Source organism: Helicoverpa armigera, chromosome 1 (genome assembly GCF_030705265.1).
Source record: "Helicoverpa armigera isolate CAAS_96S chromosome 1, ASM3070526v1, whole genome shotgun sequence".
Classification (NCBI taxonomy): domain Eukaryota; kingdom Metazoa; phylum Arthropoda; class Insecta; order Lepidoptera; family Noctuidae; genus Helicoverpa; species Helicoverpa armigera.
In genome coordinates, this window is record NC_087120.1 from 18,329,058 (window position 1) to 18,355,175 (window position 26,118).

General features: G+C 38.2%; 1 protein-coding gene across 1 annotated transcript; it reads left to right on the top strand.

The window, feature by feature from the left end:
- The first annotated feature begins 6,520 nt into the window (after positions 1-6,520).
- On the top strand, positions 6,521-13,441 carry LOC135117426 (transcription factor Zelda-like). The gene has a single exon (XM_064036693.1). The coding sequence runs from the start codon at positions 7,182-7,184 to the stop codon at positions 10,371-10,373; it is 3,192 nt and encodes a 1,063-aa protein (XP_063892763.1). The 5' UTR covers positions 6,521-7,181; the 3' UTR covers positions 10,374-13,441.
- The last annotated feature ends 12,677 nt before the right edge of the window (positions 13,442-26,118 follow it).

The window sequence follows — 26,118 nt, forward strand, 5'->3', positions numbered from 1 at the left end:
AGATCAGATAGACAGTAGTCTCCCTGTAAAACACTTTGGTGCATTCGTTGTGACTGGACCCCAAAATGGTATGGATAAAGATAAACAGATGATGAAAAAGTTGCGTTTCGTGCGTTGTATTCAAGACTGCTAATTTTAATACATTTGTAAAAATCAAAAGCAAATAAACATGCTAATTCAAAGTACAATTTACATTAAAGAGATGTGGATTCACCTAATCACCGCGGTCATCACACTAAAACGTTTTAAGTATCATTTGGCTCTCGCTGCACAAAGACGGACGAATGATGAACACTTACAAACGAAGGCCAATCACACAAAAACTAATGCAACACATGTACCTAAGTACATATATAAAATTAATTATTACTCTTAGTCACTTCACCGATTTGACTTTAGCAGAGGTCACATTCGACTTGATTCTACGAACGCTCCCGTTTTTAGCGGAGCCAGACGTGTTATTATTTAGCGATTACTAAACTTCATTTTTACACGCTTTTTATTAGCTTCACCTGTATGTTTGTAGGTTTGTATGTTTGTATGTTTGTTTGTAACCGACTTCTGTGGGCGCGATTTTGACCCACTTTAAACGGCCAGATTTCGTTCAAACTTTGTAGATTTATTGAGGACCGATGACAATACACTAATTTGTTAAAATTATTCAATTTTTAACCGACTTCCCAAAAAGGAGGAGGTTACACATACACACCGATTACTCCGAGGTTTATAGACCGATTTACGTGATTCTTTTTTTGTTCGACTCGGAATAGCTGCTAGTTGGTCCCATAGTCATCAGGTCAGGATCTGATGATGGAAACCCTGAGAAATCGAGGGCAACCTTCAAAAGTTGTAGGCATACATAGGGTAAAAACTTGACACTCAGGTGTACGCTTAAAAGCACTATTCAACTGTGAAGATTTGGAGCTGACCTGATGATGGAGACCAGAGAGGGTCGAGGGAACTAGACAACTGAATATGTAAACTACCTCGTGTTTGGGCTTAAATTATTTGTATTGACAAGACCTTTGCAACAGTGAAGGTTTGGAGCTGACCTGATGATGGAGACCACAGAAAGTCGAGGGAACTCGACAACTGAATATGTAAAATACCTCGTTTGGACTTATATTCTTTGTATTGATGAGAACTTCCCACTTGTATGGATAGTGACAACTATTCGTATCACTGAAAAGCTTTAAATAAATAACCTTTTTACAAAAAAATTAAACCGACTTCCCAAAACGCTAAAAAGCAAAAAAAAATAATTTTAGGTGCATCGGCCTAGAAGTCGGTGGCAAAATTAACTTAGTAACATCCATTAGACACCGACTTCTAGGCTTTTCAATTTGCAAAATATGATTTTTGTTAATTTATATAATTTTCATCTATAGTCGATAAGGTAAGAAAATTAATTAAAATTTTCTAGAATTTTTCTCTACAGTCGATAAGGCAGGACTCGATGTTAATTTTTATTTCCAATAATTATCTTTAGCCGTTTTCTCTAATATTGAAATTTTTTTGTATACTAAAGAGAATTTTAATACTACAAAACAAATAATAGTTTTAAAACAAACTAAAAAGTAGAAAATAAATAATAGTTTAAAAAAAACTAAAAAACACGCTTTTTATAGAAAAACGAACTAAAAAATAGAAAATAAATTTTAATAAATTTAAATTAAGAAAACAATGTTAAAAATTTCTATGAATATAAATTAATAATAGTGTGAATACAAAAAAAAAAATATATTAAAAAAAAGCGGGGGGTGCTTTTTAAGATATTATCGAAATAAAAATCACTGTACTCATATCTGTCAATAAAATATTTATAACTATTGACACCATGCACCCCACGCTTTTTTTTAAATATTTTTTTTTTGTATTCACACTATTTATTTCTCAGATGTCAGAACTGACCCGGGTAAGAAGTGAAAAAGTTAGCCATCACGAAGGCCCGTTACGGTGCAGACTGCAGCGAATCGAGCGGACTTTTTGCCGCCATTCATTGTGGGTTCAACTCTGACCGAAGTTTTGTTTTGTTTGTAGACTATTTGTATGTAGCGGGAAACTTTATCTATACTAATATGAGCTGAGAAGTTCGTTTGTTTGATTGTGCTAATCTCGGTCACTATTATTCCGATTTGCAAAATTCTTTCAGTGTTAGAGACAGTTTCCATTTGTAGGCTTTTTTATCCGAGTCTATAGTAAGTTATCACAGGACGCGGGTGAAACCGCCGGCAAAAGCTAGTGTACTGTACTGACTGACCAAAAATATTCCTTCTGGAACCCTGGGCTGAGAGAGCAGGACTTTCAGAGATCCCACAGCCCCGACAGGCTTCGTCCCCAAGGGCCATCTAAGTCCTTGAGCATACTTTAAATGTTTTACAATAATATAGTCTATTAATAGTATAATGCACTATGAGTCATTATCTACGTATGTTGTTAAGAAGTCTTGATATTGGCAATGTCAGAGAGGTGGGCAGAGGCCCGGGGCGCTTCGTGGTACCCGCAAAGGACGATGGTACACATTCTTAACAGGATTTGTTAATTAAAACTGATTTATGTATTAACTGACTAACTAATACGGCGAGCGGTTGCTATCGGTTCTTGGGGAACAACTTCCCGCACCGGGATAAAAAAGTACCTAGCCTGTTTTTTTTATTATATTTTTTATTCTGAAACATAAACTGCCAACTTAACTCCCAAATTTCATTAAAAACCATTGACTTTTGCGTAAAACAGGAACAAGCTTCCTCACATACCAATAATCACATTTGTGATATAAGCAGGATGTTAAGCACTTGAATAACACTAATATTACTGGGACAAAGGATTATAAAATTTAGACATTTAATTAATAATTATAAATGATTACAGAGAAGACGTTGGTTAATAATATATTTACAACTGTCGGGCGATCAAAAGTTAAGCACCGATTGGCGCGGTCGCTTCCCGGAGGGATGATCATCTATGACCCAATTTCAATTATACTTAGAAAATACTAGGCAGATAATAAACGATCATATTTTCACAAATGCAACGATATTCTGTGGAACGTATTAAAAAAGAATTATTAAAATTTTGTGTTTTCTGTTTCCAAGCCCTTGAAAGTAGGTAAAATTAATATTAAGAAACGCACAAATATTTTAATATTTGAGTTTCCAAGCTCTTGAAAATAGGTAATAATAATATTAAGAAACTTACTGAAAACGACTACAAAGACTTGTAACAAACAAACAGCCATAGTTGAACACTAAAACACTTCTATCAGATTGCAACATTGTTCATGCTGAATTTACTTAGAAATATTTATTACTTTCTTCCTATAGATAAGACAATTTTTTACAATACTCTGTTTAAAGTCTAAAGAAATAATAATAATGTGTTATCTTAACCATTGTTCGTACTAGGTGCTAGTTTTAACAATTTTACTTATGTAGTTGTGAAAAGTAATTAAGCTTTCGTTTAAAAGATTAACTTTTCTATTGTTCATAGATAATCTCGCTTGTTTTACTATTTCTTGAATTTGTTTTCTAGGAATAGATTTTTGTTTTGTGCTTTTTAACACGTTTTAGTTTTAGTTGGAACAAAGAAAACTTGTAGTAAACTAATATAAGTACATATTTATGTTAATTCAAAGTAAGTGTCTTAATATTAATAAAATCCTACTTTTTAGTACCAGTTGGCAGTAATATAGCTTATTATCAGAATGACAAGTAAGCTAGGTACTTTTTATCCATGTACATAGGTACAGATGTAGTTTCTTGGGATGCGAGTGAAACCGTGGGCGGAGGTTAGTGTTAAAAATAAATCGTGTACTATTTACCGATTGTGTTTATTTTTTTTTGTTTTGGTGACAAACCTATGATGGACCCAGATTCCATTCATTCAATCATCAATTCATTAGTTTCTAATCTACAGTTTTCACAGAAAATATACTAGTTATTTTAACTAATATAATAGATAGTGCTGATAAAGCATTTACATTTTTATCAACCTACCTTATTTATGAACAAAAGTGTTCAATAAAGTTGAGTAAAGTATTAAGTCGAGAAGAAGCGAGTCGGTACAATGGTGCTAATAAGATTGATAGCGATAACCATCGGAATAAGTCCGCGGCCGCGACGCCCGTCAACCAATAGGCAAAGTCGCTTTGATAGCGGGTAGCGAGAAAAACCAACATGTACTAAAATAATAATTGGGTAGGGTACGTTTTAACGATTTGAGTTTATGATCACAAGTTTTCTTAGCAAGTACTATTAATCACATTTCCCCAAGTATGCCGATGGAGATAAAATACATAGTCAAATGTGACAAATAAGATACTCAGAAAAATATTTCCCGACAAGATAATTCAGAAGAAACTTGAGGTACCTATACAAAAAAAAATATGAATGTATGGCACCTAACACAATGGAAGAGATTGTGATAAGCTTCGTAAAAATAATATTAGACACAGAATAGTGGTCGTAATATAAGATTTAGTATTAAGTAATAAACTGAGTCAAGTAAATTTTAAGCCCTAGCTTTGTCTACCCAATAAACCAATACTGAAATCACCGATTTAAGCGTCAACATAAATTCAACGAACACAATCATAAAACTAATCCGACTTCCAAAATAAGTAGAAGTCCTAAGTCGCTGTCTACGCGACCTCGCCTCGCGAAAGTTGTCGAAGCTCAACTTTGTTTGTCAGGCTGTGTGTTTATTGCCGTCCCTCATAAAATGTTATGAATGATACAGTCGGCCACGCAGGGATTAACCATTTAGTAGCTACGTTTCGTAACCATTATACGTTTAGTTGGGCCTTTTCAGGACCTTTTTGCGTTGAATATTTTCAGCTATATGTATACGACGGGTGTCGTGTTTTTAAGTGCAGAACTGAGGTTCATGAGTATGTTATGCATTGGTTTAACGTCATTCAGATTTTTATATTTGTCCAAATAATTGTTTTTGTTTTATAGTTGAAACTTTCACACATTATCGTATATTAGATTTTGTTTCCCACTTGATCCTTGATTACAAATACTACAGTTCCTAGTTCTGCGGTCACAATATTTCTTATTGTTACTGAGTCGTTATTAAGTTGTGTTATGACGCAAAGGTATTACCCAGACTGTAAATAAGTTGAGTAGGTACGTACTTTCCCAAACAATTCCGAAGTTTCTTGTTGGATGTTTACGTTGATTTTACGTTTCATAAATACTTTTGAGTACACCTACTAAGTTCTATCAAACAATCATTGCATTAAGTGTGCAACTAAGGAATGGTTACATGTTTTTTATGATATACAAAAATGCTAGAAATGGGTTGTGTTGGTTATCCTTTGCAATTTTTTTCAAATTTTCAATGCACAAAAATGACTTTTATTCTACAGAATTATTATATGTAGGTAGATAAATGTTATTTTCTACTAGAAAGTGAAGTAAAAACATTATATTTTACTACAAAATAAGCGCGCTTGCTTCGCTTAAGGTGTCCGGGAACGAGGAAGTGTCTTCATGTCAGTTGAGGCTATCGGTACGGTCCGAGAAAATCGATGGCAGCACCCCTATAGTTTTGCATGGCCACCGGCCGGTGCCAAAAATACCCCTCGCACAAATTCACCTACATCTTTCAACTTTTTAAATATTAATTTTCTACAACTGGACTTTTTAGACTGTGCTTTGGAAGTGTTTAGGAAAAAAAAATTAAGGAACCGCGCCTCCTGCCTCCTCCCCGCCCCTCGTACCCCTCTCACGTCCACGATGCAAAATTATCAGTGCCCTGCGCAAGGCTTGGCCATTCTGATAATACAAGCGTTTGCTACGGATTCGCTTGTTCTATTTTGTTTGAGAAATTAGTTTTATGTGGGTCTCATTGAGTGGTGTAATCGTTTGAGAGAAACTCTTAGATACCCGTCTTAAAATTTGCAAGAATTTCGATAGTATGATGCAAGTTCACAAGTATGATTCACCCGTGAGTGGGTATGCCGCTGCAGGTGTCCGCGTTTTCTTTTAATTATGACTCCTTATCTACCCACTTAGACGTTATACTATCGTTTTAAATCATGACCTCGAACAATGTTTTTATTCGCTTTATCACAATCATTCAAATCTTTCTCGGTTATTGACTTTGAATGAGGAAATGACATTTGCTTGTCATCTATTAGGAGTTAATAATAAACATGTATGTGCAAGTATTTGTTTTGCTATCTGATCTAGTCGATAATAACGTCGAATATGTTCCAAGGTGACCCATATCGGGCCAAAATACTTGCATCGAGTGTAAACAATGCACTCTGACTAAGTTTAGGATGCTGGGGCTATTATTTTTTACGTACAACATAATAAAAGGAGATTTAAAATTTAGAGAATTTCGTCGCAGGGCTCTGTCCGCCCGCATTGTAAGGGTGGGTGCTATCGCTGTCCTACTCGGACGCAGCTTCACCGGACATTTCGACCGGGCATTTCAATTTTGAGAAAGAGTAGGACCAGCCCCGTCCCGCGCGGCCTCGGCCACCCCCGCGCCGCCGTCTCGCTCGCACTAAGGACACACAAAAGGACGAAGGAGCGATAACTTCATCACGGTGCGACGGTCTCTCTCGCACGCACGCCACGGTGGGGGTCGACGTTGCGAATTGTTATAGAAGTCATGCCCCCGAAGGCGACTTCGGGAAGGCTGTCAGTTGCTAGTAAACGCTCGCAGCGTCCGTACCCGGCGACCCGCAGCGTCCGCGACGCGCCTTGCACACCACAAACTATACCGCGCCACCGGGTTTACAAACAAGTGCCAAGTTGTTACGCCACTACTTCCTCTGTGATTTTAGTTTATTATTATAGACACTGTTAATTATTGTTAGACTTTTCCGAGTGACAATAAGTAATGTTACGGCTGCGATGAAACTTTCTGCGGAGTGAGAGCGAGTGTTGTGGATGGACGTGGAGGTGCGCGCAGTCCCGCGGGAGGCAGTGTTTACAGGCGCGCACGTGGCCGCGCCGCTCGCCGCGCCGACATGCCGCCAAAAACTTTGTTCGCAAACATGAGCGCCGTCTGAGCCGCGAGGATCGCGCCGCCCGCGACCATGACTTTAACCTGTAGCGCCTGAGCCAGCCATACTACATGTACGTCGACACTACCAGTGCCGTTTTTTTATTATTTTTTTTTCGTTGGAGGAGACGGTGCTCTCCTTTGGATTGATGATTTAAATGGCTAACAGCAACGCTGTTTCGTCGACTTTACCGTCGAGGGACTATCATTGTAAGATTTGCGATCTCTACTTGGACACTGTCGATTCGTTAGAGGTGCATCTGCAATATCACAAAGAGAACTTGTACGTGAAGTGGGGTACGCAAAACTCACAGAATGATACCGACAACAATAACGGTGCGAAAGTGAAGATCGAGACGACGGTGTCGGCGCCGGCCGACTCGAGCGACAACATGATCACCAAGCCCAGCCCCGAGTTCCAGCAGCGGGCCACGCCGGAGACGTCGGCGCAGTTCCCGCACCCCGCCACCCCGCAGAGCTACCACAGCGCGCCCTCGCCCTACCAGAACCCCGACCAGACCAACTTCTCGCCGGGGCCGCAGTTCGGTAATAACTATTCTCATTCTGGCTTCCCGCAAAACCAGCACTCCGAGCAGATCAACTGGGACCAGTCCCAATACAACCAAGAGTACCACAAACCGAACCGGTTCCACCCGTACAACATGCAGGAGCGAGTGTCGCAGGTATCCTCCTCGAGCCCGCTGTACGGACAGCCCCTCAACCAGCCGACGCCTTCCCCGTCTCCCAACCAGTGCGACAAGTGTGGCTTCGTGTGCGACTCCGCCGTCCAACTCAACGAGCACTGCAACTCCGCTCACGCGAGCACAGCGCCCACGTCAGCGTCCATGCCGTTCCAACAATATCCCGGGAAGCAGTACAACAACTCCGGCTACCAAAATGAAAATGCCAAGGTAAAGGAAGAGCATGAAGAGTCATCAGATATATTAGATTTGGATTCACAAAAAGTGGTTTATCAAGGAAATGAGGGCGACCAGCCGACGACGCCGTTCGAAGACACGCCAACACAAGGGCGAGAAGTTAACACAAGGACTGTACCCATGATGCCCTGGGAGACACAAAAACTATACAGTAATCCCCAACTTAACGGAGATGTTTCTTTATTCAAAGAACAAAAGATGTTTGCTGAACAAAAGGCGTATCAAACGGAAGCTAAAATGTTTCACCCCGAACAAAAGTTTGCCTATACACAAGACAAGTTCCTCGGCGTACATCATGATCAAAAACCTTTCATGCACGTCGAACAAAAAATATACCCGGGCGTACAGATGCCTCCTTTAAGTGATTACTCCGGGCCGGTAGCATCATCCAACCCTGACATGAAACCACCATACCGGCCCTACGACTCGCAGGCGGCGCCACAGATAACAAGTACGCAACCCGCAAATCCTACTTCATCAACACTTCCTACTATCGGAGGTAAAGGCGCTAATTGGAAGTCAAATGAAGCGCGACGACCGAAGACGTACAACTGTACCGCCTGCAATAAATGGTTCACTAGTTCGGGCCATCTAAAGAGGCATTACAACACGACGCTGCACAAGAACGCGGTGCGGTCGTCGGGGCAGCCCGACCCGGCCACGCTGCCCATCTCCAACCACCACCACCCGAGCCGCGAGATGTCGCGCGCGCAGCAGCAGGCCGCCGACTCCAACACGCAGAGCCCCGTGCCGCCCGAGGACGCGCGCGCCGTCGACGACGCGTCGCTGCAGTCGCCCTACGCGCCGCAGAGCTTCGAGCGCTCGCACCGCGTCGCCACCATGCAGGCCAAGTCGCCGTACTCGCATCTTCAACAGGGTAACTTAGATAATAATTTCAGTAATAATCCTTTAGCTAATCACCCTTTACAGCACCAGGTCGGCTCGCATCCGCTCAATATAGGTAGTCAACCGCCGGGCATAGGGAACCCGAACGATAGTAATCATCAGTCATCTAAAGGTGTAGCAATATCAACGGCAGGGAATCCCCCAAACGGGGAAGCAGGTCCCTCTGTTTCTCAAAATCACCATATGAGGGGCCTGCTATCAGTGTCAACCAGCAATATTACAACTCCAGTCCTAACGCAGAGTACGCCCGCGCTTACGGCCCACACTCTGCCTCCGTTCAGTCATTTGGGTGTCAACCCGTACAGCCCGAGGTCTACGGATCCTTTGGGGCCTTCGGTTCCGGACCCCACGCACACCCCTTTATATTTGGGTCAGAATTTTCAGCAGACTATAGCACCGAACTACCCAAACGGGATGGCCCCCCACGTTATGGATATGGCTATCAACAATCTGCCTATAGCCAATCCGGCTACTTTTGGTGAATCGCCTGAAGAAGTCGATGTTATGGAACAGGACGCGTCCAGCGAGCCAGCCGGCGGGCGTCTGCCGAGCTTCTCGCAGCTCCAGACGCAGAGCTTCAGCGTTTATGTTTCTAACTATATCACACAGCCTAACGTGGGGGGTCAAGTTGTTTCTGATGAGTCGACCGCCGGGTATATCATCGTCGACCCGGTCCACTCGACTTTACAGTACGCCAATACTGACATGTGTGGACAAACTATAGACTACGATTATAACTTTTCGCCGAGAAAAGTAAAGGACGAGGACGTGATCGATTACGATTCCGAACATGCCAAAGTTTATCCTTACGGTTACGCCGTAGAGGGAAAAACTATAAAACGCGAAGTCGACATGTTGCAAACAGACTCGGGCGAACTTCAGATACTGAAGATAGAGGATATCATGGACTACGCGAATAAAGAAAACTACGGGACTCAGATGAAGTCCCCGGCTAGTCCGGAGAGCGCGAAAGCTGAGAACGAGAGCCGCGGCTCACCGGCCGTGTCGTCCACCGTGCCGAGCACGCCGCTCGCCGAGCGCAACCAGATGAAGAAGTCGGCCGCCACCACCGTGCACAAGTGTTACGAGTGCGATAAACTCTTTAACAAAGGCTGCTATCTCACGCAGCACAATAAGACGTTCCACTCGGGCGCTAAACCATTCAAGTGTATACGGTGCGGCAAACGCTTCTCGGACGACGCTTCATACGAGTGGCACTGCGTCAAGCACTCCGACAATAAACCGTTCAAATGTAACGAGTGCCCGAAGTCTTTCAACCACAAGTCGGACTTGCGCCGGCACATGTGTCTGCACTCTGACTGCAAGCCGTTCACTTGCGATCACTGCGGCAAAGGCTTCATACGGAAAGACCACATGGTGAAGCACTTCGGCACGCACAAGAAGAAGATCCGCACGTCGTCGTCACCGACGTCATCGTCGTCGGTGTCGTCGACGTCAGCGTCCCCGACGTCGAGCTCGCGCGCGCTGCACATCGCGTACAACTGATCGCCGCGCACCGCCTAGTGTCGCACACACATATCATTTCATACCAGTAGACAGCTCGTCACACTTTGACTAGACTCAGTACCGCATGGTACCACTACTGCTCGCCACAGTATCGCAGAGCGCTCGCGACGGTGTGACGGGCGGCGCGACTTCGGCGCACGCGTTCAGCTCGCAGTCAGTTTTTTGTTGTTCATTGAAGCTAACCTTGCGTCCGGCGGCACAAGGTGACTTTACATGGCTGGCTGTCTGGCCGCTAAACATATAATTACATGACGTTAGCGGTTAGAGTAATTCTACGATATCATTTAGATCGAACCATATCATTTTACATATTGAATACTGAAACAAACGTAGAAGTAATTAGATAAAGTAAACGAACGTCGTTTTATTTGCGAAATATCATCGCGACGTACAACCACATATCTTATTTTATTGTAAAAAATTATAACGTATAAGCAGGTTTTTTTACTTTAGTTAAAATTCTATGTTTTCTTATGATTGTTGAAGTTTACGAACGAAATGTGTATTTTGAAAAGTATTTAGAGTATTTTTTGTAAATATTGGGACACGATTGCCAGACATTTATTTTGAGTAGGAACTGGAAAATACAAATAGTACGCCGGAGATAAGAGTTATGCTTTAATTACGATGGGTACAAATTGACATTTCAAACGGTTTAGATGAATTTTGCCAAAATATAGGGTTAATGGCAAACTTTGTATTGAGATAGGTGGAGTAGAGTAGCGCACGCGGCGCCCGCGTAGCTGTTAGCGTTTTGTTCTAGGTGTAAATCTATTGATTGTAATCATTACACGTATTGATATTTTCCCGGTGCTTCCTATTATTATTTTGTCTGTTAACATTTGTTTTAATATTGTAAGCTAGTTGACTTCTTTGTTTAAAATTCTGATATTTTCCTAAAATGATTAATAGTAATTTATGTCCAATTAAGTTACCAATACGTTATTTGAACGAATTTAGTTATACATTCCTGTTTCGTTAGTGGTAGGAAAGTAGTCTTCCTAAACGTTGCCAAATTGTAACCGCCAACTCTCTGTTGCGAAACGATTTAATTTTTAATAATTTTTAGCCTAATGATAATGAAATTCTCTAGCAATAATTTATCGTAATAATGTAAATGTTTTTTGTATAGTATTAAAATAAAATGGTCACGTTTTATTGTTTTATGTACTGAACAAGTTATAAGGGAATCATGAATTATTTGTATATAGTATTGTGGAAAACGGTAAAATCACATTACGAAGGACATATCAAGGCCGTAACGCGCTTGTGCAGGCGTGTCAATATACTCGCCTCAATGTCGATAGAATATGTTCAGCCGAGCGGCCGAGCGGCCGAGTGGCCGGGCGGCCGAGTGGCCGAGTGCGCTCCTAGCGCAGTACCACGCGGATGCACCGCGCAGTGCATTGACACGCCGCGCGCGCATATCTTAGGTCACAAATATGCAATGTCTACAGATATGCATTTATCACGAAACAAAAATGTGCAATATGAACATTATATCGACTTAATTTTTGATAATGTTTGTATTTGAATGTTGATTATATTGCAGAAATATTTTTATACACATAGAATTACACAAACAACGTTGATCTACCTCATCAGCGCGTTATACACTAGCGGCAATCCGAGACACAATTATAATTGTTTAGCGCAAACCAGTCACCATACTGTGGACTACTCGGACCTATATGGCCTACCTCTTAAGAAAATGTTTAACTTTAATGAATTTGTAAGACTAGTGCGACTGTCGCTCCACATCAGCCGATGCCTGGGCTCGCTCGTACACTTGCCACTTACAGACATGAGACGATCCCAGGCATTATATATCACACTAATATTTCCATTTATACAACATTTCTGATAAATTATATTATGAGCTGTTTGTGAAGTAATACATAAAAGTGTTATATTGTTGAGAATATTGTATAACAGTTTTTCCTATAGCAATAATAATGTGTGAAACAATATACGAAACTGAACTACCTCAAGTAACGAGTAATAGGGTAATAGGTACGCGAGGGCGGGACACGGGCGCCGGCGCATCTATATACCTCATCTTGCCTTCCATGTTACGTTTAGAGTGAATCGTTATACAGCACGCCGCCGCGACCCCCGCGCCCCGCCCTCGCCCTATATATACATATATAATATTATATATATATTAGAAGGCATGTATGTCTCCCTCATACTGTTTAAAAGCACATACTAGTAGTATCATTAGATATTAACTTATGTAAATATACAATAACGATAAATTTGTTATTTATCATATTCTATTATCGTACTCATCGATAGACTTATTTTTAAATAAGTTTAACGTAGCGATTTCAAGTTTATAACATTAGTATTAAGGACGATAAACTATAAGATTTTTGTGATGAATATTTGTGTATAATGTATTAATTTAATAATCAGTTACCAGATGATTTCTGTTACATTGAGTTGAGTAAAATCGGAAGATTTAAATACGATACGATGTTGTTTTCTTTATGAACTTGTTCCCTCGTCCAGTGATTGTGTATCTGTGGTCGCAGATGGCATGCTTTCGTTTTTATTATTGACTTTAATTTGTTAGCGTAGCGACAAAATTTGACATCGGCGGGCGACATTCGGGAGGAACGGTCACTTTACTAATGTTTGAACACCTTTTGATTGAAGTTTTCTTCTGGTTTCCTCTCGGGTGTCGTCTCAGAATAGATGTAAGTCTTGATTATAGATTTATGTAGTGTAAGGCGACAGGTCTGTGACCGCTACGGCGAAGGCTGTGCGCTCGGCGCGGCTCGTTCACGCTTCCCGGCGACACCACGCGCGTGCGTCTGATCTCACTCGAACAATACACTACGCCAAGCGTGAGCGAGCCACTAGCTTCCAATGCGAACTTTTTGTATGTTAAGCAAAGCGATTTTATGTTCTCATGTATTTTGTGATTTCCCAGAACTTGGACGGGAATAGGAAATGTCTTGTACTGCTAAGATCTACATATTGTATCCGATGGCTGTAGCAGTAGTAAAGGTTTCAGATCTGTGAGTTAATATAAATTTAATGTGAAAAACATTCTTGTTTCATTTCCCTGTTACCCTCTGCCTCAAGCGATTTGATTTTTTGCTAAGCAATTATTTTTTTTTCAATAATATTTTTTTGTTTATTTATTCATGGTTGTCTTTCAGCGCAGTTTAAGAATGCGATCACAATTTCAAACTATGGAAAGTATATTTTCTCTTGCATATCTAGTGCTGTTTTCTTTGTGTTACTAAAACAATTTATTTTGTCTTTTTCACTCTAAATGCAATAGTAAAATTCCCATTTTGGTAAAAACTCAAAAAGGGATGTACTTTTATGTTTTGTAAAATATACTTACCATAGTTTGACTACACAATATATGTGACAATCATATAAATGCACACACACACACACTACCGTAGTTAATTAATAAATTGAGATTAATTGCAACTTAAAGTAAACTTAAAGTAAAATCAAAAATTTGAAAAGCAAATACCCAAATTCGTATCCTTGGTTTAAAAAAATATTCACTCTGTCCCTTTTTTATGCTGTCTCTTAGACAATCCACTCATCTCTTTTGCTGTCTTCAACTCTTCTAATCCTTTTTGTGGCATGTATTTCATCCCTTCTTATTACTTGCCCATACGACGCTCCTGGCACTACTCTCTTAACTCATCTGTAACTGGTAATATAGACTTCCTCTAACTAATTTTAACAATCTCATCTGCCTGGCCTTTTCCCAAAATCAATTGCTACTAGCACCTTCCTTTTCAAGGTCCATAGGCACTCTGATCCATAAAGGATGACCCTCACAACTTACATATTTTTTTTTAAATCAATGCTACGAAAAAATTGCCACAGTTTCTTTCCCAAATGATCCTAAATGTAACTAACACCAAGTTTCACCAACTTTAAATAGAAGTATTTCAATTTGTAATTTTATGTCCGTCATGTATCAAACATTCATTTGGTTTTTATTAAGAGATGTTGGTAATAGTTGGGTGGTTCTTGCGTTAGAATTTTTGGATCATATACCCTGGTTTAGTAAATGGTACGAGGTGAGCTGAGCTGAGCTGTGAGAAGGAGATTGGAGTGGAGTTTTCTTAGTAACGTAAGTATTATAATATAAAAGGTAAGATATAGTAAAAGATACAGAGAACTAAGAGAGTAGCTAGGATAGACACTGAAAGCAATAAGACTAGGCCAGGTAGTATACTACATTTTTACAAGGTTTTGAAGTAATATTTTTGTCATAAAAAATACGTTGTTCAGTTTAATTGCTTTCAAATGTGTTTAATTTTATAGGAGTAGGAATACTCAAAATATATACCAAATATGGTATTTGGCTATACCAAACTTGGTAGATAATGAAAATTAGTATTTTGAATTACGAATATGTAGATAGGTGTAGAAAATTCTTAAAAATCATCTTAACATTTTTTTCTGCTATGTAATATAATGATTTTTGTATCTCTGGCAATGGACGGTAATTAAAACAAAAGATCGATGATAGGGTACCAAACTGGCATCAATAAAAAACACAGGTAATTGAATAAATTAAAAAACAATGCATTTAATGAATAAATCAAGTTACATTAAAATTATATTCTATCGCGCGATCTCACCCGCGCGCTCACTGTTCCTACAAAAGACTTCAACGCCATACAAGTTTTACAAAATTATTATTTCTCGTATAACATTTTTGTCATATCATGTAGTTAATTATCAATTAGAGAAATAGAGAGATATGAAATAATATATTAATTTTATTTACTAAAAATCTGTACATCTTTTATCTGTGCCAGTAATAAGCATAGTTTGATCTTATAAAAATTCTTGCACTCTTGAACTAAGATATTCAGCTAGAATAAAATCCAACATGTCGTACTAATTCGACTCCCGTGCGAACTCATATTGCAATCTTCTAAAGCTTTTAAAGATTACACTCGTTCTTGAACACTCTTGAAGGTTTCTTTAGAAGAATCACCGCAGCACTGGAACAAAAAAATATTTGAAAAATTAAAATAAAATACAAATGATTCATTTCTAAGTCAAAATCAAATTAAAATAAATACAATAATCTGCAGTTATCACTGTTAATGGGATGTAGCTTAATTTTAATGAAACTAAATTACTCTAGATAACAGAAACCGCGTAGTGTGATTATATTACCGTATTAATTTTTTTTTGAATAGGTAAATCCTCTTTTTGAAGTTAGATTGTTCAGTCTGCCTATAAATATTATAAAATTGAAAAATTGTTTTAATGTACAGAGGTAGGTAAGAATGATCGAACTTGGCGGACACACTGCCGTGTGTCTAGATCTCTTTTAAGGTATCATTTATTGGATTACTCGATCCTCCTAAAACGGTTCTCTCCGCATTACAAAACTACTCCAAGTAGCCTATGTTCTTTAACAGGCTTTAGTTCAGATTTACAGTAAAAGCGTGACAAACAGAGTTATTGGGCATTTATAATTTCAAGAAGGAAAAGATTAGCTTTAATTAAAGAATTAATGACTGAACCATCGAGCATTTTTCCATGCAAAACACAGTTTTTCAGAAGGCGAAAAATCTTGAGAAATTTGTAGAAGTATTTAATACTAGCTTCTGCCCGCGACTTCGTACGCGGATCCAGTCCCTTATGCCAGCGACTACGGAGTCAGCAAAATCAAAGATCTGAATCGTCTGATATTGAATTTTAAGGGCCCGTTGACTTGAAATCAACGGAATACGCATAACCATTAGAAACGTTCCATATATTTAATTTTTGTACTTCAACGGCAAAAGCACAGCAGACTAAACACAACGCTGCGAACTGAAGTGCAATAGGCGTGACCATAGGGATAAAAGTAGTGATTCTAATTAGTCCGCATTTAAGTTGTGTGTGATAAAAATATTGCACGTATTATTACGTAAAAAAAATTAAATATAACTAAGATGACTAAGTCGTGGTGACTTAGTGGAAGTCGTGGTGGTTTAGTGGGTAGAGAACCAATCTCTCAAGTATGAGCGTGTGACTTTGATTCCAGGTCTGGCAAGTACCTGCCAATGCTACTTTTCTAAGTTCGTATGTACTTTCTATGTATATTTTGGATACCAATGACCGTTATTTGGAGGGGATGTTAAACTGTAGGTCCCGGCTGTCATTGAACATTCTTGGCAGTCGTTATGGGTAGTCAGAAGCTAGTAAGTCTGACCAGTTTTTGTTGTTGGGTTGAGCGGGTAACCGGGTTGTGGAGGTCAGATAGGCTCCTTGTAAAACACTGGTACTCAGTTGCATCGTGACTGGAAGTCGACCCTAACATAATTGGGACAAAGGCTCTTGAGATAATAACGACAATAATAATGAGATATAAGCACCGCAGGACATCTGAGGCTGATGACGGGAGTAGCGACCCGCGGGTTATATGTATATGTCACCGTAAGATTACAAACATCGTTAGATTACAATCTATCTCGAGAGATTGTAAACTGTCGATTATTGGAACCGTAACATCTGATTGCAATTTAACGCATTATTTTTCGCTATATTATAATCTATCGATGAGAAATTGTCAAATTGTCAACTGTCCGAAAGCTCTCCCTGATTGGTCAGTCTTTTTATAAGATCGACCAATCACGACCAGCCGTTCTGTTGCCATGGAGTTCCCGTAGAGTTAGGAATGAATTTGTGTTTGAAGACAAACTACCTAATTATTTTGTTTCTTATAATTTTCATTTCATTTAAATAAAACTACTTTTACGGATTTTATCGCGGTCGGTTTTAAACGTCGGGATTAAATAATATAATATAACCGCGATAAAATCCGTAAAAGTAGTTTTATTTAAATGTCTAATATTCGCGTAAGTGTCAGAAATCAATATGTTTCCAATTTCAATTTGTGTTTGAAGAATAAATATTTCGTTACAATTTGTTCTCTCCATATGTCAGGAATATTAATTACATACTCGTACTAAATAATAAATACTTGAAGAATTTTGAAGAGCATTTATTTTATTTAACTGACACCTCTATTTCATTCCTAACTCTACGGGAACTCCATGGGAACAGAACGGATTATTGGTCGATCTTACAAAAAGACTGACCAATCAGGGAGAGCTTTCGGACAGTTGACAATTTGACAATTTTCGTCGATAGATTATAATATAGCGAAAAATAATGCGTTAAATTGCAATCAGATGTTACGGTTCACAATACTGACAGTTTACAATCTCTCGAGATAGATTGTAATCTAACGATGTTTGTAATCTTACGGTGACATATATACCGAGTGCTCCAGGGAGAGTATACTGTCTCCCATCTCCGGCCGGCCGGAGTGAACCATGACGGGGGTAGGTCTCACGCCTCTGGCTTGGCTTGGCCGTCCAGAGTGGAGTCGCTAGAGCATGGTTAGTAGCCCTTCTCGGAGGGCAGGTGCGTCCTGGTAAGTGGCGAGTGGGCCGGTGATGCTGGGCCCACAGGGAGCGCGTGATCTGCGTTTTAAATCCGCCGAGATATCCTCGCCCTTCAGCCGCTCTGACTACGACTTAATTTTTTGATTCACCATACCTATTTTGTAATATTCATTTATATACATTTCAAGTGTAGTAGGGCTCTTGAAGTTCCACATCAGGTGTTCCAGATCTTCGATTTTTATAAGTCATTAGAGAGTACTTATCAGATTGAACAACATCAGGTGTTCCAGATCTTCAAATTTATTATCTCAGCAGAAAATGCTCATCCCATGAAACAATTTTTGCCATGGCACCAATTTTGTATCTCTTATAGTTTTGTTGGTCTGTTGGAGTTCTGCATCAGGTCTTCAAGTTTCGAAGATAAATTATAGCCTATATGTTGACCAGGTTTAATACCAATACAACAAAGAAAGAATCATTGAAATCCGTTCAGTAGTTCCGAAGATTAGCGTGTACAAACAAACAGACATACAGACATACAGACATGCAGACATACAGACAAACAGACAGATTTTTTTTTTTGGATTTGTGCTCCATTACTGTTTCTAAACCCTACCCAATTATTATTTTTTTAATATATTCAATGTACAGACACACTTTTTTTACAGATTTATTATATGTATAGATATCAAGTTAGCACACTCTCATAACCAAGAATCTTCATCAATACATGCATCAATTTAGCCAAAACAGTCCAAATCACGATATAAGTATGTATGTTAGTATATAAAGGCTCAGTTAATATGACTATACAGAATGCGTCACCATCGTGTGAACGCCCAATGAGGAATGTATTAATATTAACTGAGAACATTTAGATATCTTAAAAGGAGAATAACTACAGATTTCGATTTTGAAAAAGTTTTGGTTTTCGTAAAACACTTTTGAAATCGATTTTCACACTTTTCTTAATCAAAATAGAAGACTGTATTTTTCATTTCCGAAATATCTACATACATAACCCTATTAAAATTTTCATCCACTAGCAGTTTCACCCGAATCCATAAACTATTCATTATTATGCAAACTATTCTGCGCACCCGGTAAAAAATTTGCCTACGGTATCCTCGGTAAATGGGCTATCTAACACTGAAACAATTTTTCCCATCGGTCAAGCAGTTCCTCAGGTTAGCACTTTCAAACAAACAAAGGAACTTCAACCTTTATAGTCTTAATATAAATATATTCTAGTAGGAAGTATATCGACCTACACGTGGTTTCGTTACTGGTTGGTGGTCACAGTTCTCAGAATTTTTGGACCTTAATGCGTTTCTATGTGATACTTTTAGAGGTATTGTGGTGAAATAAATTGTGATTGTTGTGTAAAGTGCCAACCTTCTACTGTGGTCGGTTAAAAATATTTATAAAACTAAAACTTTTACCGGTCACTGATAAAGTCTCTGATACCCTATCAGGAACTTATCTGACAGATAAACTATAACTTTTGGTATCACACGTCTAGGATAGTAATATCTAGCAGAAATTATGAGCTGTCTCTATCTGGCAGATAGCGTTAACCATAGGATAATTAACAGACACTTTATCGGTCACCAGTGATACCGGACCTAAAGATAAATAATATATTCGCTTACTGCGAAGATTTAGTTCGCGCTGATAGTTTGAGCTGACTAATAATAATCAATACTGGGGATGTACTTTAGTGCACACACAATACAAGATAGCGACCAGGTATCAGCCAACTAAAAAGTTTGTTGACCAAGTATCGGCTGATAGTTCGTCAGCAGTTAATCAGCAGCTCTTACTAATAATACCTTATACCTACCTTCTCAATTTAGTTCTACAAGTTTAAGAAGGAATTGAACTATAAAAACATGGCTTTCAGAAATGTAACCAATTTTAAAAGCGTTCATTATTTGAATAGCAAACACAAAAGTCCAAAAGTACTCCATATCAAAAATGCTGATAAGAACTTTTATTTTCATCCAAAAAATAAATATCTCACTTTTAATGTATCTCCAATTTAAACTAGACCAAAACGTGTCAGACAACCCATTCAAAAATTGCTCTGAACACGCATACATTTTGCTAACAGCACCTCCGATTCACCGTAACCTTTGCAAAAACTAGTCGAAACTGGCTTAAAGTCTAGAAATCGAAAGTAAAAAATCCTGGTATATTCAAGATATATTAAGTTATATCTATACTTAATATTATAAAGAGGAAAACTTTGTTTGTTTGTTTGGTTGTAATGGATAAAGTCAAAAACAACTGGACCGATTTTAAATATTCTTTCACCATTAGAAAGCTATATTATCTGCGAGTAACATAGGCTATATTTTATGCCGGTGCGGGCAGTAGCTCTCACGGGACGCGGATGAATCCGCGGGAAAACGGCTAGTATGTATTAAGTTGGAGTTTCGTTCATACGTTTGATGGCAGCGTGGTTGAAAGGGAGCGCGTGACGGCCAGTGGGCACGATGACCTACACCGGTTTTGCTTTCGTTTCAAGGTCACAACTGAATCAGAACTGTAGTGTTGGGATTCGAATAAATGAGCGGTTTATCGATACCTGTTTTTTTAACAAGTTCGTGCAGAAAATATAAAAAGTTCGTGCTGAAATGGGAAAGTAACTGTACTTATCTGATGAAAGATTTTCTTTCTGGATTATATTTTAGAAATATATATTAGAATCATGTCAAAAAATATACGTTAACAATTTATCGACAGTATACACGAGAAATATCAATATCATACTGTAACATTGTTATTATATTTGCCGATATGTTTACGAGAGTTGCAGCATCGATATCGACATGATTATGTTCGCGTCCCTACCAGCCAATAACGTTGATATTCGTTGTTGTAATAACAGCATTATTTAATAGAACACATGTTGGTGACAAAGTCTATACTCTGTACATATTTGTCGAAACATATTGCGTTCCTTATTTATCCTAGCCTATTTATTACGACTAACTGTATTAGATTACGTGATTTCTATATATAAAAAGTTTTTACACCTATGACACAATTTGTGAGGATTCTGTGTATATTTTTTTGAATCTACCTATTTGACTTTTGGCGGTGCATTGACATAGTACAAGTTGAAACCGGTTTGTTTGAAATGATAAGACGAGATAAAAATACTCGCGTGAGGTTCCTAGCCTGTTTTAACAAAGATGGAATCTTACCTAGTTTTAATGAAAAACAACAATATCGACAAGAACGTATATAAATAAATAAACCACCTTTATATTTGACGAATATTTGTTAAATCAAACTGGTCGTTTGGGGTGAAGAACCTTACAAGTTTGCACAAAAAATAGTCGTTGTAATACAAACTCAAGTTCAAATGTTTGCAATTCAACACTGAATTACTGAAATAAAAATGAGGAAAACACTAAGCAATAATAATAGTGGCTTAAGACAAATAAATTGGTGTTTACGGCTTGCTGCAGGCGTTGAGTGCAGACATTAAAATTTTACAACTCAATATATGTAAATGAAAGTCTGGTTAGTTCGAGTCATTGGCATAATTAGTTTTTTGTTTATTTGGAATAGGACTTTTACTTTTTATAGCCCTTAATCGAGTTATATTGCCCCAGTGCTAGGTAAACTACTTACCTCTTGTCATACTGAGATAGCAAGTAATTCATTATTGTCCAGTTTCTATAAATAAGATTATCTAGAAACGTTTTGTTTTTCTCGGCGTTAGTATCGTAAACCAAAGTATTTTTGATTCGACTAGAAACCTATTTTTAACGTAAGTAATGTCAGCTACTCTTAATCTTTGGAAAGATTACGTAAAATACGAAAACTACGGTATATTTTCATTGAAATTGTTCAGATTGAAAAGTACCCGCACACTACAAACTTTTATTTGGGCGATTGTTTGTTCGAGGTCATAAATTAGTATGAAGATGAATAGTACGCATATTATTAGAAAGATCAGTTATTTAATGGGTACCAGACCAACTGAAAACTTTAATATTTTTTAATCAAAAAAACTGGCCAATATCTGCCAACTGTTAAATAAAAAAAAAACTCAAATTTCATTTTAAACCATCTCACTTAACAATACCAGTAACATTAAGCTTCAAATCGGATAAGTATCGAATCGATTCATAGTTCCGAATATCGTGGAATCGAATCGAACTCGATTACAGAAGATGTAGTAATTTAGTCGGTATTCAATTAATTTCCGGTCTCACGCGCTCAAGTGCGTTGATAACATAAATTATTCGAGTGGGCGGATCGAGGCTTTAATGTGGTTACTATTATTATTATTAGCTACATTTCAATTTTGAGATTTTTTCCAAAAAATGTGGGTATTATTGTTAGTATTGAATAATCTATACTAATATTATAAAGAGGAAAACTTTGTTTGTTTGGTTGGCTCAAAAACTACTGGACAGTTTTTAAAAATTCTTTCACCATTCGTAAGCTACTTTATCCACGAGTAACATAGGCTATATTTTATCCCGGTACGGGCAGTAATTACCACGGGACGCGGGTGAAACCGCGGGAAAACGGCTAGTCTGTTTATAAGTTCACTTTAATTGGACAATGGTTTTTCAAAACTTTATCTAAAAGTAAAATAGTTTTAAGTTTTTATTCGCTATTTACGGTAACAATATATGCATTCTTAAATTAAACTACAAATAACGATTAACAAAAAGTCTTCACAAATAATAAAAAAGTAAAAAAAAAGGTTCTCTTAAGTGTAATATTACGAGTTTGAGTTTTTCGCTTGTTATTGTTAGAATTATTTTACAGGATAAAAGTAGCCTAAAGCCTTCCTCGATAAACGGGCTATCTAACAATGAACAATTGTACGAATCTGACGATAAGTTCCTGAGATTAGCGCCTTCAACCAATCAAACAAATTCGTCATCATCTCAATATATAGGTATAATAATATACATATCTACTACAGCTATATACTGCGTAGTTAGCTTACCGTAGTAATATATAAAAAAAAAACAAAGCAAACTGGGGCCCGGTTTTCCTAACTTTACTTAAGCAACATACGATTCACATTCGACTGCGATCCAATCCCGACTCGATTACGATTCAAGCGTATGTGGCACTCCGCTATTTTTTCTTTGAAATAAACGTTTTTATCCTTTTCTGTCACTCAATAATGAATAGTTTTGTCTGCAAATGATTTACGATTGCAATATGATTGTAGAGCAAACTACCGTATTATATACCAAAATCACCAAAATAGCAGGCCAATCGCAAACTAATCGAATGTCGTTGGAATACGATTTGTCTTATATTAGTAGCAGAATGCCCGATATGGCTAAAACTGCTATTGCGATCATATTGCGATTCGATTTCTATTCAATTTTGACATTATTAACTTAGGAGAATCGGGCTCCTGACCCACTACTTCAACCAATCAAAAAGTAGTCGTGGTTAAGGAAACTCTTACTTATTTATCCTCACTTCATCATCAGCAGTTTTTTGCTGTCCCACTGCAGGTCAAAGACCTCTTCTCACACAGAGAAGTTGTGAGCGTTAATCACCACAGGCTCTAAAATGAAAGTGTGAAAAGGTTCTTCTGGAATGATGGTAAAACCACGGAGATCAACTAGTCAGTATGAAGGTGAAAGATTTTGATTGTAGGTATAATAATTGATTCATCACTATCAAACGACTGAACTACTAATGATTAAACTTAGCAGCAACATAGCATGATCATCAGAATAACATGCTTATGGGCTACTTGTTATCTGGATTCTAGAAGTAGTTCCCTCAGGAAGCTGATAAAACTGCTGACAGAAGCTAGTACCTAATTTTATTTGATTTTTTTATACATTATCACTAATGTGCAAGCCCTACGGACAGAAATATCGATGTGATCATTTTGGCTAAAACTCGTATGGCTTGGCTTTGAGAGCGATTTGTTTACCACATAGCCTGACTCAAGGTCACAGGCAGCGAGAGTCAATGACTACATAAAATGCATTTGTTTTATTATTAACTGCATGGTCAAAACACTTGAACATGTTGATCGATTGGTTAAAGAAATTGAAGGGAATTTAAATTAATTAAACAGCAATTTATCCTACGGGATGTCCCTTAAAAAACAATAATATTAGTTTTTTGAAAAGTGAAGAAAAAAGATGTTATTACATTCCTATGACATAATATTGGTATTTTTAAACTGCCTCCTAGGTCTAGCTGTCGCAAGTGCGGCTGCTGAGCACGAGGTCTCGGGTTCGATTCCCGAGTCGGGCCGAAAACGCTTTGTGGGTTTTGAAGACTTTCACAAAGCAGCATGGAACCCTGAATTTGGTGATTGATACACCGGAGCGCCTGATCCCTCTCCGGTCGTGTCGGATTGCCGTCCCATCGGGCTATGAGAATGAAGGTATAATGAGTGCAACTGTGTCTGCGCAAATGCTTGTGCACTATAATATGTCCTGCGCAGTTGGCTAATCTCCTTACATGAGAACAGCCGCCGTAGCCTATAATCGGCTAGAAGGACATTATCATCACAGCAATTGGGTAACTGGGTTGAGGAGGTCAGATAGGAAGTCGCTCCTTGTAAAACACGGGTATTTAGCTGCATCGTTAGTTACTTGGGAAAAGGCTAGGCAGATAATGATAATGTCCATAACACATTAGATACTAATTTTATTTACACATACAGAAGTATGTTTAGTAGGTATGTGCATAAAACAACTAAAACATGTTGCAAGAATAAATAAGTATGTTGATTTTTTAAGATATTAAATGATTATATTAAGCGATTGTTCACCTCAATGCAGTGTTAATACCTATCAATAATAATATTGATTTAAATTATTATTCGATTATTTCTAGAACAAAACATACCTACATCTAATTAGATATATTTGAACAGCAAACCGATGCTTGTTGTGGAACAATGTTCGAGTATCAAAGTCAAAGGATTTTTTCAAATCAAATCATTTATTTCATTTAGGCCTTTACAAGCACTTATGAAGCACGTTAAGAATATGTATAACTTAGTTTGGCTCTAGTTGCCCATTCCAAAAGTAGCTTCCCATGGAGAAGAACGGGCAAGAAACTCCATATTTCATAAGAACCTATTGCGAAACGCAAATACCCAGGTGCACGGTTCCAAGGAGTGGGTCTTATGGAGAAGAACCTATATCATAATCATCATGTATATGCTAAGGGCATTGCAGGCCAATTATCGGCTATGACAATACTTTTCTATGGAGATTAGCTAGCTGCGCAAGACACAATCATTTGCATCTACCACCGACTTCCAAACTCCGGGCTTTTTGAAAGTTTCTCAAAACGTACAAAGCAATTTTGGTCCAACCCGGGAATTGAACCCAAGACCCCGTGTACAGCAGACTCCCTATGTGACTACAAGATGATATGATGATGTATAAAGAGATTAGGCAACTGCGCAGGATATATTCCTTCACTCTCATAGCCCGATGGGACTATGCAAGACAAGTAGGTTATTACGATAGTGCAAAATACTTATGGTCACGCATTACCAAGGTGGCCAAGTTTGATACATACATAAGATAATTATTTCAATTAAAGTAAATAACGATGGGTTAGTAAAATTTTCCACAATGTGTACTTGGAACACAAAAAAACGCGTTTTTTCTTTTATTGGTTTTATCTTTATGATTACTTGTGTTATATCTCATGTCTGAGAAATGATGTGGTTTTCATGATATTTAGTTTTGGAGGTAAATTGAGCAAAGGTTTCTTGTAAAATATAATAGGCCAGGCTTTTTGGTGTTGCATACATCCGTTTACTGTCTAAGCTAACCCTAAAATAGTCGGGAAAAGGATCATCTGAATTGAGAGACACTCTTGTTTTGATATGTTTCATATATCATCATTATGTATGTATGTATCACCTTCCTCTTAACTGTCCCTTTGCATCAGGGCCCAGTCTTGTTCTCATATATTGAGAAGGAATGTGCGTTAATAATCACCACGCTTGATAAGTATTGGCATATATCAGCTTAGTCCAGGATATCTAAGATACAATTAAAAAGTCGTCCTTCAGAGGCAAAAACATCTTCTATTAGGCCATCACAAAACTTTATGGAAATTGCTGACAGAAGAAAAAAAACAGTAGGCATATTCTAATTTCGAATTCTCCCACTCTCATACCTACAGGGCCAGACCGGACCTACACCAATTTTCTCACCTAAACAAATCCACATCTGAAAAATAAATCTTTCATTTGTTTTTTTGTCGAACGCGTTTCAATATGGTATCATTGGATCATGGATGTTAATGACCGCGCGTACTTGAGCCCGGGAGGTCAGTGGCGT

Excerpts from the sequence above, each read along its gene's own strand:
- LOC135117426 (XM_064036693.1), top strand. The coding sequence starts at position 7,182 with ATGGCTAACAGCAACGCTGTTTCGTCGACTTTACCGTCGAGGGACTAT.